At 43.0% G+C, this 14,093-nt stretch overlaps 1 protein-coding gene across 2 annotated transcripts in view; it reads right to left on the bottom strand.

The window, feature by feature from the left end:
• The window catches only part of LOC307076517 (rho guanine nucleotide exchange factor 12-like), a 25,387-nt gene extending 12,343 nt beyond the window's left edge, over positions 1 to 13,044 (bottom strand). For both annotated transcript variants that reach the window (XM_079737549.1, XM_079737550.1), the window contains exons 1-12: positions 12,331 to 13,044; positions 7,192 to 7,286; positions 5,971 to 6,069; positions 5,038 to 5,087; positions 4,600 to 4,657; positions 3,826 to 4,094; positions 3,033 to 3,152; positions 2,218 to 2,343; positions 1,976 to 2,074; positions 1,747 to 1,857; positions 1,386 to 1,484; positions 1,013 to 1,055 (exon numbers count right to left, since the gene is read on the bottom strand). In XM_079737549.1, the coding sequence (XP_079593675.1) occupies positions 1,013 to 1,055; positions 1,386 to 1,484; positions 1,747 to 1,857; positions 1,976 to 2,074; positions 2,218 to 2,343; positions 3,033 to 3,152; positions 3,826 to 4,094; positions 4,600 to 4,657; positions 5,038 to 5,087; positions 5,971 to 6,069; positions 7,192 to 7,286; positions 12,331 to 12,362 (1,201 nt within the window). In that variant the 5' untranslated portion in view covers positions 12,363 to 13,044. The remainder of the gene's footprint in view (positions 1 to 1,012; positions 1,056 to 1,385; positions 1,485 to 1,746; positions 1,858 to 1,975; positions 2,075 to 2,217; positions 2,344 to 3,032; positions 3,153 to 3,825; positions 4,095 to 4,599; positions 4,658 to 5,037; positions 5,088 to 5,970; positions 6,070 to 7,191; positions 7,287 to 12,330) is intronic.
• Positions 13,045 to 14,093: the final 1,049 nt, after the last annotated feature.

The following is a 14,093-nucleotide window of genomic DNA, read 5'->3' as shown; positions in this document are numbered from 1 at the left end:
TCACACACACACACACACACACACACACACACACACACACACACACACACACACACACAAACAAACACACATCCACGCATAGACATGTTATTCAAGATAAAAAACATTTGTATCTTTTTTAAATCATTATGCTGATAGCTAAGAAAGAGACACATAAGAACCTGGGACAAGCAGAAAAAGCACAGAAATAATAATAACAATGAGTTTATTTGACTTAATAACTGTTGACTGTTGACTGTTTCGTATTGAATCTTGTTTTTCAGTAAGCCATTCATGTGTTGAATAGAGCTGTATCCGTCCAATTAGACCAGCAAGCAATGAAGGTAAAGGGATCACAGTAAGTGTTTAATACTGTCAATGATTAAACACACAAGGGATAGGTGACCCAGTGGTTTATTGCAGGACAGTGCTTAGACAATAATAAACTGCACCAAACACAATGAACAACAATAATACATTGTAGATCAGGGGTCTCAAACTCGCGGCCCGGGGGCCAATTGAGGCCCGCGGCATGACATTTTGTGGCCCCCTACTTGACATCAAAGTTTAGTGTTACTGCGGCCCAGCGTTGTTGTCAAACGCACATTTTTGCTGAGTAGATTGCCACGCTTTTTTATCACTTGTGATAGGGTGACCAGATGTCCCGGTTTTGCCGGGACAGTCCCAATTTTGAGTTGCGTGTCCTGAGTCCCGACAAAAGCCAAAGAACGCTAAAATGTCCCGGTTTCCACCAACCACTATGAAATGTCCCCTGTTGTCAGCGATTACATAGCCAACATGATCTCATTATAGCCCAATCATTAACTTAGATTGGGTCAGTTGTGCTACTTTTTTTTGTGGAATACTTGATGTGGCCCAGCTGACCCAGACTCTACCTCCAGCGGCCCCCGGGTAAGTTGAGTTTGAGACCCCTGTTGTAGATGATCAATGATAAGATAATAATTATATTAAAGTAGTTTTCGAGGTAAATGATCAATCTGTGACAAGGTGAAGATAGGGACTGAATTCTTACCCAGTTCTACTGATACAGATTCTGGGACATGTACTTTAAGATTCTGTTATAAGGAAAAAAAAACATTATTACATTATGATTCATACACCTAATTATCTAAGCGGTTAATATATTTCCTTCACAAACAGTATACAGAACACAAAAAGTGTTTGCAGTAGACATTTCATCATGACATGTTAGCATGAAGCATACAGATTTGTTCAGTAAGTTATTGCTGTTTGTTACTGCGTACATGCTGTATGTTCTGCAGGGTTTTATGTGCAGATAACACTTAGAGTCAGAGAGAGTAAGAGAACAAGAGAGTGAGAGAGAGAGAGAGAGAGAGAGAGAGAGAGAGAGAGAGAAAGACAGAGAGACAGAGAGGATGACTTACTGCGGTGGGGTCGAGGAAGAGGGAGTGGAGGTCCATGAAGATACGTCTGCTCTCCTTAGAGCGGGTCTGCTGGTGAAGGTCAGCGTACAGGTAGCATAACTACAGGGGAACACAAGGAACAAATCCACAAGGGATTGATAGAAATTGATTCATTATATCAATGTCAGTTTGATATTTGAGGCTGAGAATTATAGATAGTGGGCTGGGATATGCAACTTGCATTCGAATGAAGCGTAGTTTAAAGTCTGCGTGTATGTGTGTTTGTCTTTGTGTGTGTGTGTGTGTGTCTGTGTGTCTGTGTGTGTGTGTGTGTGTGTGTGTGTGTGTGTGTGTGTGTGTGTGTGTGTGTTTGTGTGTGTACCAGAGGTGCAGGGTCAAACTGTGAGACCACGTGGTGGAGGAAGGCGGCAAGGTGTGCTGGTCTAGATTTCAACGACTCCATGCTTTGGAAACAGCTGCACTTGCCGTTGATCTAGCAACCACAAAGCACCACTCAGGAAGTCAACTCACTGTACACCAACAGGCTCTGATACAGTGAGAAGACTCAAACTTCCCTTCACTGATTTGCTTTCCGCAGCGTCACTGCGTACCTGTTCCTGTTGCGTGTCAAAGTAGTCGTCCTCTGCCCCGATGATGGGAGGGTGGGCAGGAGATGGGGGTGTTCCCATGGTGCACTGGGGGCCAGGGTTCTTCAATGGCATGAAAATAAGGAAGCACAACACTGTATAAAGTATAATAGTATAATAATGAACATGACCATCGGTAACCAAGTGATACTGTGTAGGTGAAGGCTTGTGTGTCTGTGTGTGTGTAGGTTGTGTGTGTGCCTCACCAGGGGGTAGGGGTCATCTTGGTCTGGAGAGGGACTGAAGTGGGGGCTATCGTCAAGGTTCGTCTTTGGGCTGTGGCAGGGCGTGTCACTTTGGCTAGGGTAAACTGGGAGGGGGCTTCCCGTCACCTAACACACACACACACACACCGCGGATGTACACACACACACACACACACACACACACACACACACACACACACACACACACACACACACACACAAATACAAACATTGAGACAAAATTAAATGTTTAGTCTGGAGCAAAATGCTGGAAAATCCCCAGCCAAAAAAGACCTTATCACAGCTATTTTTAGAGTGATGATATAATGGGCCCCTCTCGTCATTAGAGAAAAGTGTATGTGCGCAGCATTTTAGCACTAGTTTCCTGTTGTTCTTTAAGCCGGCGAGCGCTTCTGCATTGTACTTCTTATGAAAACGCCACCACAGCAGACGGAGACAGTGGACAGAGTTCATGCGATCAGGCCCGTCAAACATGGTTAGACTGCTCTGAAAAATAAAGGTCCAAAAGGTCCAAGGGTAAACCCCAACCCTTAACCGTATCATAAATGAACGTGAATGATATAATGATGCCAGGTCACAATATAACCCAAGGCCCGCCTTACAACAACATAATAACATCAAATCAACAAATCTTTGCTTTATAACTGAGATTGTTTTTCCCAAATTCTCTGAATAGCAATACTCACAATTGTGCTTATAATAATATTCAATTGAAAACATAAATCAAAAAATAATTCAGTCAAACACTGGACATAATGCCGAAGTGTTGAAATAGAGAGCAGGCTTCTGCTTACGAATTGACCGCCCGCTGACGACCAGAGCTTGTCATTCAATGGGGACGAGCGTTTCATCTCCCACTCCGACAGCGTGTCGGAGGTGTCCCCGTCTCCATTCTGACCAACCAGGGTGTTGCTCTGAAACGTAATGTATGTAATGATCATGCCACTGTCATTGTTGGTTAACGCAGGTTTTCTTCTATTATAATATTTTTTTTTAAAGGTGCCATATATATTATTTTATAACCTCCCACTACTGCATGATTCTGATGTCCACTCTTAAGCAGTGAATCCCAATGGAGGGTGGGTGCACACTACAGAGCACAGACTTCCGTAAAAAGTGCACCCCAAAATATATATAATCATATTATTTTCAACGAGCAAAGCACAGAGTATACATGAGGCAGGGCTATATTAATTTGCTCACTACAAAACTGAATTGTATTTTGGAGGTGAACATTGTAAACTTCTATTCTGCGACCGTCCCAACACGGCCGTGTGCTTTGGATGTTCGGGGGTATGGGAGCAGGTTCCAGGGGCTACTTTAGGTTTTATTTAAACCTGATATATAATCATTTTGATGTCAAATCGCACTACTAATATCACTCATCAATATACATAATGATGCTAAATGAAACCTGTATAATTATATTTGAAAGGAAAGCACTTCTAATAAGGAGCTGCACTGCTGTGTGAGACTAAAGAGGTTGGAAAACACTGCTCTGAGGCCCATCAACCTATACACACATAACTCAAAGCAGTACATAAAACCCATCCATAATAAACTAATTCTACCACGGTGTGTCCTTACCCGGAGAGGAGTGGGTGGGCCATCAATGTGCTGCTGCTGGGGGCTACTGTTCATGATGTCATCGGTCAAAGGGCCCCCCTGCTCCAGTATTGGGGGCTGAACGAGGCGTGTCGAGAGGGGCCCGTCCCCTTCCCGTCCCTCTGACTTCTGTAGCTCCCCCTCCTCCTCCTTCTTAACCACTCCCTCCTCCTGCTGCTCCTCTTCCTCTTGCAGGGCCTCACTGAGCCCTGGGGGCTGGCCCAAAAGTGTCAGCGCTACGTAGGAACCCGCTACACAGGGGGTAGGCGTGAGTGGGGGGGAGAGGGGGGAGGAACGGGAGGTCACAGAAGGAGAGCACGGTGAGTAAGGGAAAGAGTGGGGGTGTCATGATTGACAGCCAAGTGTCTGGCTTCATTAGAGACTGTGTTTTGTTACAAAGCAAGGCAGTAGCTCGAAGGCTAAAGGTGATTTTAGACCGGAGAGGAAAGTTTATATCGGGGCGGCACGGCGCCGAGACAATATTTGACTACCCTCTCTAGTGGGCTCCGCTCCACATACTTTTTATTTTGCTGTAAATGGGGGATGCCACTAAGCGAGACAGGGCAAGAGATATTTGTCAGTCTAAAATCACGTAGACTCGTCACCAGCCAGAAACAAAGAAGAAGATGAGACCACTTGGTTTGTACTGAGAGTTGAGGCGTTGTTCTTTCTGTTTCAGATTGAAGGTTTATTAAAAGCAATAAAAGCATAGTGTGAAGTAATGAAGCTATGTGGATAAGAAACAGGCACACTTACATTTTATGAGCTTGACAACTTCTATGTGGTTGGACTGCGTCACTAAGGTCCCGTTTACCTGCAGCAAAGAAAAATGAATGATATTCAGAATAGAAAAATATGTTCAAAAATAGCCTCACATTTTGGCCTATCATCCTATGATACCACAGACGTATGCATATCGATTAGCGAGTGCAACAATGTCATTATCAATAGTCAGTTGTTAAAGAATAAAAGGTTATCCTCGTCAGCTCTGACCCAAGCTCTGAGGTGGAAAGAAATGTTGATTACATGTCGTCTTTAAAAGTATTAGTTTCTGTGCAAAATACAATTCACATTCCTGTGCATCTACGAAGTTAAGAAGTTCAAAATGTTAAATTTCTGTAGCAGGTATTGAACTACAATAAATATATCGAACAAGTTGCCAACGTATGCGTTGAAATGTTAATCAATACTCACCTTAATGATTCTGTCACCTGTTTGCACACCTGCTCTCATTGCAGCACCATCTAAATGACACATAACCCAAGACAGTTGATCATTCTAACGTCCTTTTTTCTGACTGAAATCATGTTTTTTTCAGTGCCTGGCTGACTGCCTCAGCTGGCCTGAAAAGCGCATAAAAAAAAAGTACATTCAATTTGAATGAGCTTTGAGGCTGGTTCTCCTGCTCTCCTGAGTCATAGTGAAAATAACTTTCAGCTTTAAGTGTGTTGCTTTATGTCTCCTTAGCTGCAGACGAAAGAAAGGGAAGTTATTTTTCGGATAGCAACACAAACCAATGAGACGTGTATGAGACGTCACCCTCACCAAATGAAGTGGACTCTGTTCCTGTTTTTTTAGGCAGTGTGACTCATACAGTCAGGGCCAGCGCTCGGCATAGGCGACCTAGGCAATCGCCTAGGGGGGCAAATGTGTTGGGGGCGCCCTCTGGTGGCGCCCTTAATTAACTATTAATTAATTATTAATTAATTAAGGGAAGCCTCGTCTAGGGCGCAAGCCCTGTCTAGGGCGCAATTTAATGTCGAGTCGCCTAGGGCACCGAAACGGTCAGCGCCGGTCCTGCATACAGCGTGTATGATTTTTGTGGTTCTAAGCGACCTTGGGTATTAGCTATTATTAACTCTGTGAAAGTCAAAATTTTAAATGTAGTACGGCACTGCGTTTCGGCTTTCACATTTTGTGTGTCATTTATTTTAATGTTGTATTTGATTTATGCCAAATGATTTCCTCGCCCCTCGCCCACATTAAGATCACCAAAGGGGTCAAAAAGGGACCCTGTGTGGAGAACCACTCATGAACCTTCTTCCAGCTTCTCATAATAAAATAAACATGTTGCCATGTGTGTTTTTCCTGTGAGAGCCAACTTGAGTTCCATCTGCGGAGGCTCACCTTCTTTGACCATCTGTACAAACACCGGGTTGTCTCCACTCACTGTCAGGCCAAAGCCATTCTCATCCCTCTGGATGATCACGCAGCGCTGCACCATACCTGCACGTGCACCCACACACACACCCACACCCACACCCACACCCACACACACACACACACATACACGCGTGACACAGGTCAAGACACGGACACACACACACACACACACAACAGATATACACATATAAATATGCATACACCGCCTTAAAATGATAAAGATAAAGGGCAGTGTGCACAAGACGATTTCACTTGTGTGGAAAAAACATATTGTTCCAGCCAGATGTGGAGCTTATTCATAACAAGCTTTTTCAAGGTTCCCACTGAAAACATGAGCTGGCTCTCTGACGTTTCACTGTTTCAAGCATCACTTGATAGGTCAAGTAGAAAACTATTATATAAGGTAAAAAAAACGAACAATATTATTAATGGAAGCTTTGGGACGGCCTCCAAAAAAGGCTATCGTAATCACTTTCAGCAATCCTACATCAGAAAAGAGTGTGTTTGATGTCCACAGTAGGCTAGTGGATAGGCCGGGGGGACGACTGGGTTAAACCCCGGGTAGGAATAAGTAGGACCCCCCTACCCCTACCTCAACCCCATAACACGCAACACTCGATTACCCTGGCTCGATTCCAAACTAAGAGTTTACTGGGTGACAGAATCTACTCCCCACCTCCCCCCTCTCCTCATTTCCATAGCAACTGGGGACATCAATCCCCTAAGCATGAGGCCTCACCAGCCAAAGAGCTGTCAACCCTGGTAGGTTAAAATCACCGAAGACTAGGCTGCTGCTGCTGTGCATTGATTTTAATTTCTATAGTTTGTCTCTGGTCGTCCTTGTCCAAGGTGTTTTATACTCCAACTGTTATGTTGGACTAAACGGCCAAGAGAACATGTTTAATAGTATGATAATGTCATTACAACAAGACAAGCATTGTTTGGTGTGAAAATAAATAGTAAATGCATGACTAAGGGTATGCTCAGAGTAGCCAAACACTAAATTCACATCTCAGGGTGTATGTTTTTTATATGGGGACAACTACTTAACACATAATCAAACAAAATTAGGATCAGGTGTTGCCAATTTCCATTGCATTGACCTGTATTTGCAGTTTATTTTAGAACCCCCCCCCCACACACAAAAACATTTCATAAATGATAATACTCTAAATTAAACCTCACCTGTTGGGTCAAACTCATGCTTGAGGGAGATGGGGGACTTGTCATTCTTGGGTTTCTTATCTGCAATCTGGTCCTTATTGAGAATATTAGGGGTCCTGTCAACAAGAAAGGAGTCATACTCAGCTTAAACTCATATACACACATATCACAACATTGCAATAGGAATATGAATAATTTCATATTTTGGTAAAAAATGATATGGCATGGAAGTCACGGACAATGTCTTTGTAGAAATTATTTAGTTAATGAAAAGGAAAAATGGGAACTTTTCATTATGATAGGAAACTATATAAATATTTTATTACACATTGCCAATTAATCAGACCTAACAGAATTTGTCTTTCAATGCCAGAAATAATAATGAATCCATGGTAATTCTTTTATCACATGAGTTGGTGAGTCATGTGAACAAATGTCAGGTCAATTTGTCAGTGTTAATCATAGGTTAAAAGGTGCATGAGCATCAAGACACAACAAACAGATGTTAGGGAGCGTAACAATCGTAGCAACATAAATAGAAGACATGTTTGAGGTGGATGAAAAAGTGTGAAAATCATATTCAGTGCCAAAACATTTGGGGGGGAAAAACCCTCATATTTCAGCCACAGATCCAGAAGCATAAATCTGCGACTGCACTTAAAAAAATGCTGTTGCTGTCTTTTCCAACAACCCATGTACTTCCCCTGCTGGGCCAATACTCTGTAAGTAAACCGTCTTCCCCTCTGATTGCCTAGCAACCAGACCCTACGAGAGTGCAATTCTTCCAGGTCCAAAGGCACTCAGTGTGATAATAAAAAAAGGGATCCATGTGTTCCAGCACCACCTCACGCCTGCCTCCCCCACCCCCAAAGCCCCCCCCCCCCCGCCCATCCTCCCCCTCCTAGTCACCCTAGTGGATCCTGCATTCAAAATCTGCATAGATTACACTCATCTCCTCCATCCTCTGCTTCCTGTCGGCTACAGACCTCCTCCTTCCCACTTCCATCAGAGGGAGGTGGTGGGGGTATGGTGGTGGTGGGGGCTTCGGGCGGAGTGGGGCAGAGGGGTGTTTATCTGCCTGTTCCTTCCTCGGTGACAATGGGGGCCAGGTTGCACTCTCAACAATGGGCCGCTCGCGTCACCGCCAAACGCGTACGGCTGAGCTGCGCTGTGGCTCTGTGGGACATATTCCCGGAAATAATGGGGGCTTCTGGCTTTGCTCCCATTTCCCGATGTGGGAGAGAAGTCTGCATGGATGAGTAAGAGGCGGGGGGGGGGGGGGATAGGAGGGGTGGGGATAGAGAAGAAGGAGGCACTGAAATGTGTGACAGAGGGCAGAAGACAAGAGGTTCTTTGGGAGAGTTTAATGTAACCCGGTGTCCACCAGCCTATGAGGAACCATCCTGTGAAAGATGTTAACGAAAAGCTTCAGAAACATTTGACTGCATAAAAACAATGTTTTACGCAATAATAGAAGCTCCCTATGTTTGGTCTTGCGGTGGACACGGAACTAGACATAACATATCAAAGTAACTGGTCTACCAGCCAAAACAACAGCAGTGCTATAATGGAGAAGGAGAGCCGTCTAGCATAACGATAAAATGCTTGTTCAATTTGGTTACGTCGTGAAAGACTTGCTTAATATGCTTTTCCTTTGGGGTCTGAGGAGATTAACGGCAGATAATGAAGAGGCTAGACAGACCCATGGGTGGAGAGACGCATACAGATGGGTAGGTGGTGTCTGACTAGCTGTACAAACTAAATGTGACTTGAAATGGCCACTTCGATAAGAAAGTAGGAAAGAAAGTGGAAACATATTCAAATTTAATTGGGTACACTATTAGTTGTTATTTTCTAGCCAAGATACCCAGGAGTTTCCTCCCTTTTTCTCTCTTTCTGGTAATTGTGCAACCGGCCAGAGGGAAAAGAAAACTATAAGCAACAATCCACTTATGTCTTGGAAGCTAAAAATACCAGAGAACCCCTTGGAGACTATGACAGGAAAGCATTCGACTCCAAAGGGTTGGAGATAGAAAACTGATAGCCCGCCTTAAAGCCTGGAGCTTACACTTTATCCTGCTCGCTGCTTCATTTTTGGAAGTGGGGGCATTAAAAAGCTGCAGGCTTTATTGAGTTTTGATATGATCCAGATCTTCATGGCGATTTGAGTGAGGTGGACTTGACTTTCTGAGCTGGTTCATGCACTTAAAACACCTTTTGACACTTACTTGGAAATAAATTATACTAGTCTAATTTATTAATTTAATCATTTAGACATGTCACTTGGACTGCAATCGTTCAATGGTAGTGAACAAAGAACCCACTCAGGGAACTGCGTCCATAAAAATAAAGGGGCATAAAAGCGCTCATTCTTAGCAATGCCAGACTCCGATCAAGGCTCAACCATGATTCATAAATGCCAAGTTCACTACGAATGCTTTGAATTAACTTGAACACAGTCCTAGCAAGGCCTAAAAAAACCTAAAACGGCACCATGGTAAAATTGGCCCTTGTACCATAACCAGCAGTGTCGAAACAAGCGCACTCTGCAAAGGTTAGCGGCCCTGTGGAGCCCGGACAGACATTGTTTACAAGTGATGTCACCACTTCCCGTGAGAGCCTTGTGTGGAGTGGGTGAGTATGTGTATGTGTGTGCCTATATGTGTGCCTGTGTGTGTGTGTGTGTGTGTGTGTGTGTGTGTGTGTGTGTGTGTGTGTGTGTGTGTGTGTGTGTGTGTGTGTGTGTGTGGGGGGGGGGGGGGGGGGGGGGGGGAGGGTACACCCAGATCAGCAAAACAGAGTGACAAAGAAGAGGGATAGAGCCAGCCCGAGTTTTGTTGCTTCTAACTTCCATTATACACCAGGCTGGCTCCGATAGACAGCCCTTAATGTTGGCTGGTTTAATTGTCTGTTATCTAAATATATGTATTACATAAAATAACATACACAGTAAGGGCAACATGCTGCACTTTAGGTTTAAGTTTTGTTTCTGTTTTAAGAACTGGCTAAAATTTAGTGGCTGAGGTATTTATCTGGAGGATTATTCTATGGTATGGATGTTAAATATAAGTTAGTTATAATTGGGTGATTGTTGTAGTGCAATGTCTAACTACATATTTGTTTGTAGTTTCACTAGCCATTGTATTCTATTTGCTGTATGAATAAAGTGCATGTATTTAGAGTGGGAGGAAACCCGCACACCTGGAGGAAACTCACATCAACATGTGGAAAACCGCCGACCGGCCCGAGCCGGGGCTTTAGAAGCACCTCTTGCTGTGAGGCAACAAGGCTAACTAGTGCTTTCTCAATGTGCAAAACATGGGTAGAAATGCACGCACGAACGCTGCAAAGTCCTATACCAAGAAGTTCTAAAAAGAAATGAATGATCTACAATTAACCTGATGACTTTCTGATCTATAAAAGGGCTTTTTCGGTTCTGAACATGTGTTTAAGTCATTAAGGAATCAGCCATTGTGTTGTGGTGGATGTATTCGTTGACAAGAAAAGTGTAAATGTTCATGCTCAGTCCGAGATGGTACTACACCACACAATGGCTATGCCAGCAACATAAGAGAAACCTCTAAACCGTGTTTAAGAATAGGCTTGGTTGAAATGTGGTGGAGTAGGCGAATGTTGTGGGCCATGTCATCATAACACTGTAACCAATTTCTAAACAGCTTTCACCATTTGATGTTAAAGTGGTTATCGTAGTGGCTGGCTGAAAAACAGCTGACCTTGAAGCAGTTTGAGCCGTGGTGAGTTTGCATGGATGGCAATGGCTACAATGCCTTTCATCTCATGTCAACGTAAGGCAAATGTTGCCTTTATCTGGAATCTTTAATGCGAAGTGTCTGGAAATTGAAACCCTTTTTTCCTTCGGTCATATTGATTGAAATGAATGTATTTAGACATGCAACCTGGTATTCAGTTCAGTTTGGGACAGGCCGAAGCACACCCACGACCCGTGTTGCTGACTCCACACCAAGGGCAATTGGTTTTGCCTCCCATAGGCTGTTTGGAAAAATAGTTAAGTAATAGCAAAGCGCAATCAGACAGCAACAGTCATGTGTTTTAGTGATACCTAGCAATCCAATTCGACAAACAACATCAATGAGCAAATAATCAATTCTTAACAGTCTTGAGTTGAGGGAAACTTCTGGAATCAGAAGGCAGTCACGCTCATCTGAAGCAAGCAATCATGGGGCACAAAGTCAACCTCCAAGAATCGATACTCATAGAGCCGACACTAAAACATTTTGGTGGCATCAATGTTACTTCCAACTTATCAATATTTACAAGCACCACATGTTTCGTTTTTGAACAATGTATTTGATGTAGGCCCATAAATAATGCCACGATTACTATGTAAAACTGTACTGAAGGCCTTGAAATCAAAAATCAAAGCAAGGCAGAAGCAAATGGTTATTGGGGGCATTTTTTGCCCAAAGGAAGGCCACACAATTCAGTTGTTTGGCCCGTTTGTACGGGAATGAGTGAAACACAGAATAGTTTATCTTGTGCCTTGAGGGACCATTAGTGTGCCAAGATATTTCATGGAGCTCACAATAAGCATGTGAGAATCCCATAAAAAACATGTTTGTTTCCAAAAAAGAGAAGAGGTCTTCATAATACCTCTGACACCTTTTCTTTTTGCTTCCTTCAAAACAAATACAGAAAGAGTGTTGCAATTGTTTTTCTGACTGCAGGTAACTCATTGATGAGTTTGTCCTCAGATGGAAGTTCTTTATGGCTGCACCCAGACCCTGTTGCAGATTTCCCTGAGTCCCCGGAGCCAGGGACTTAATCTGGCCCAATTATACCTAATCAGTTATTGCAAATGCAACAGGCATTGTTCTACCAGAGATGGGGCTGTCCCTAAAGTTTGACAAAGTGTTCCGTGTTACTCTGAGATAATAACCCATTACCATTCTCAAATGCAAACATATTCCCAGCCTATTATTGGGGTGACAAGGGTGTGCTATTTGGTTTAGAGAAAAAGCATGCTTAGCCTTTGAAATCCAATGAATCAATCAAATTATATGAGTGAGATTAAACAATATAGCTGCTATTCCTACAAGTATGCAGACATGGGATGTCCTACATCAAAGTATGATTTGGCGAAGTATAACATTAAAAAGGGAGCATTAGAAGCAGCATTACCTGTCAGCGAGAGTTGAATGTGTACCACTCATTGGGATGTCACTTGCGTTTCCTTGGACTTCACCCGAATATCATTCAACCACAACATCTAACTATCCTTTAATTTTTAAAGACTCGGTTTTAATGCAGTTCAATAAATATACTCGGAAGAATGTGTTAACTTGTATCCAAAATGACATGTGGCGTGTGATTTCCGTTTCGAAATCCCACCGTAGATGTTGAGGCGAGGTAGAGGATGATGTAAACAGAGAGTTCACAAGAAGCGGCCGACACACTTCTGTAACGAACAGGCATCCAGATGCAAAGATGTTGGAAGAAAAGGTCGAATTTCTGCTATTTCACCAGCCGTTGTCTTTAAAAATAACAGTGGCGAAACACACACACCCACCAACAACTTTTGCGTGTCTAACTTATGTTCTGTCCAAAAGCTAAAGTGTGCAACGACGAGCCATTACGTTAGATCGATCACGAGTTGAAGTCCAGCAACTTGCTTGTATTATCCTTTTTAGGTGGATTGGTTTGCTGTAAATTCGCTCAACTTGGTCGTTGTCAAAGTTGTCTTAGGAAATATACTGATGGTAGCGAAATTCCCGGTCGCCAGTCCGTTATCCTGTGTAGGATGCAATTGCGTCAATGTTTTTCTCACATCCAAAAGCAAACTTAATCATGATCCTGGAAATGTCAGCTTCAGACCTCAGAAACATCCTTGACACAACGTCCTAGAGCTCAGTCGAGTGTGTTTTCCACCGTGTTTGGCTGGCACAGCAGTTGACAGCGAGCTGCAGAATGAGAGAAGAAACACTGCCCCCACCCCTAGACCAACGAAACAAAAATAGAAGAAGATTCGTTCAGTTATCTCGAACAATAAGTAAATAAAATCATCACGGACAAAAGGTATATACATGCAAGTCAGATTTTAATATTATGTTACCCAATTAATCCAATTCCAAGCCAACGTTGCAGTGGTCCATCCAGCCTAGCAGTGACAAGCCTTGCTGGTCAGATGCTCTGTTGGGCTCTCCCAGTGTGGCAAGGGTCAAGGGTCTCGAATGGAGGTTCTCCGTGGCCCCTACTACACTCATCAAGTGTACTTATCTGGTGGCAACTCTTAGAAAACCTTATTTGACTGAAGAAAAAAAAGATAATACTTAATTTCTTTGAAAATATAAGGGGGGCACCTTGGATGGATTAAGGCGCCAAAATCAGAACTATAAACAAACATTTGCACAGTTTGCATAGATTGTCTTTGTAGATTCTGTCTTATCATCACCATAACATAATAATGTTCAATTGCTGGCAACCAAAGTCTGCTTCTACACCTTGAGGTTCCTACATCATAAAATAACATACATAAACATATAAAAGAGCAGCTCTAAAGTTTGCACGCTAAGAATGTGGACTTTTTTTTGGCTGATCAGAGATACTAGCAACACATTATTTTAATAATGAATCAACCCCTCATGGCATTGTGAATGTGTAGAAACATCAGGTTATGCTTGTTTGATGGACAGGGAAAGAACTACTAGTCGGATTGCATTAATTGAATGCAAACTGTTTATTTATTTATCAACAATTGGGAACAATGGGCTTTTAAAAAAACATATGTCACTAACCTGGGGGCCTCAGTGCACTCCTAGCTGGACTGTTAAGTAGCGGGTTGTGAATAATGCGAGTAGCAGAAACAAGGCATTCACTTAGGCAAAGGTTAGTCAAGAGTGTAATGCAGTATGTATTGATTGATATTGGTAAAAAATGTTGGAGAA

Source organism: Pollachius pollachius, assembly GCF_949987615.1.
Source record: "Pollachius pollachius genome assembly, chromosome: 6".
Classification (NCBI taxonomy): Eukaryota; Metazoa; Chordata; class Actinopteri; order Gadiformes; family Gadidae; genus Pollachius; species Pollachius pollachius.
The sequence above is the reverse complement of the archived record's forward strand: the minus strand, read 5'-3'. Positions and strand labels throughout refer to the sequence as shown.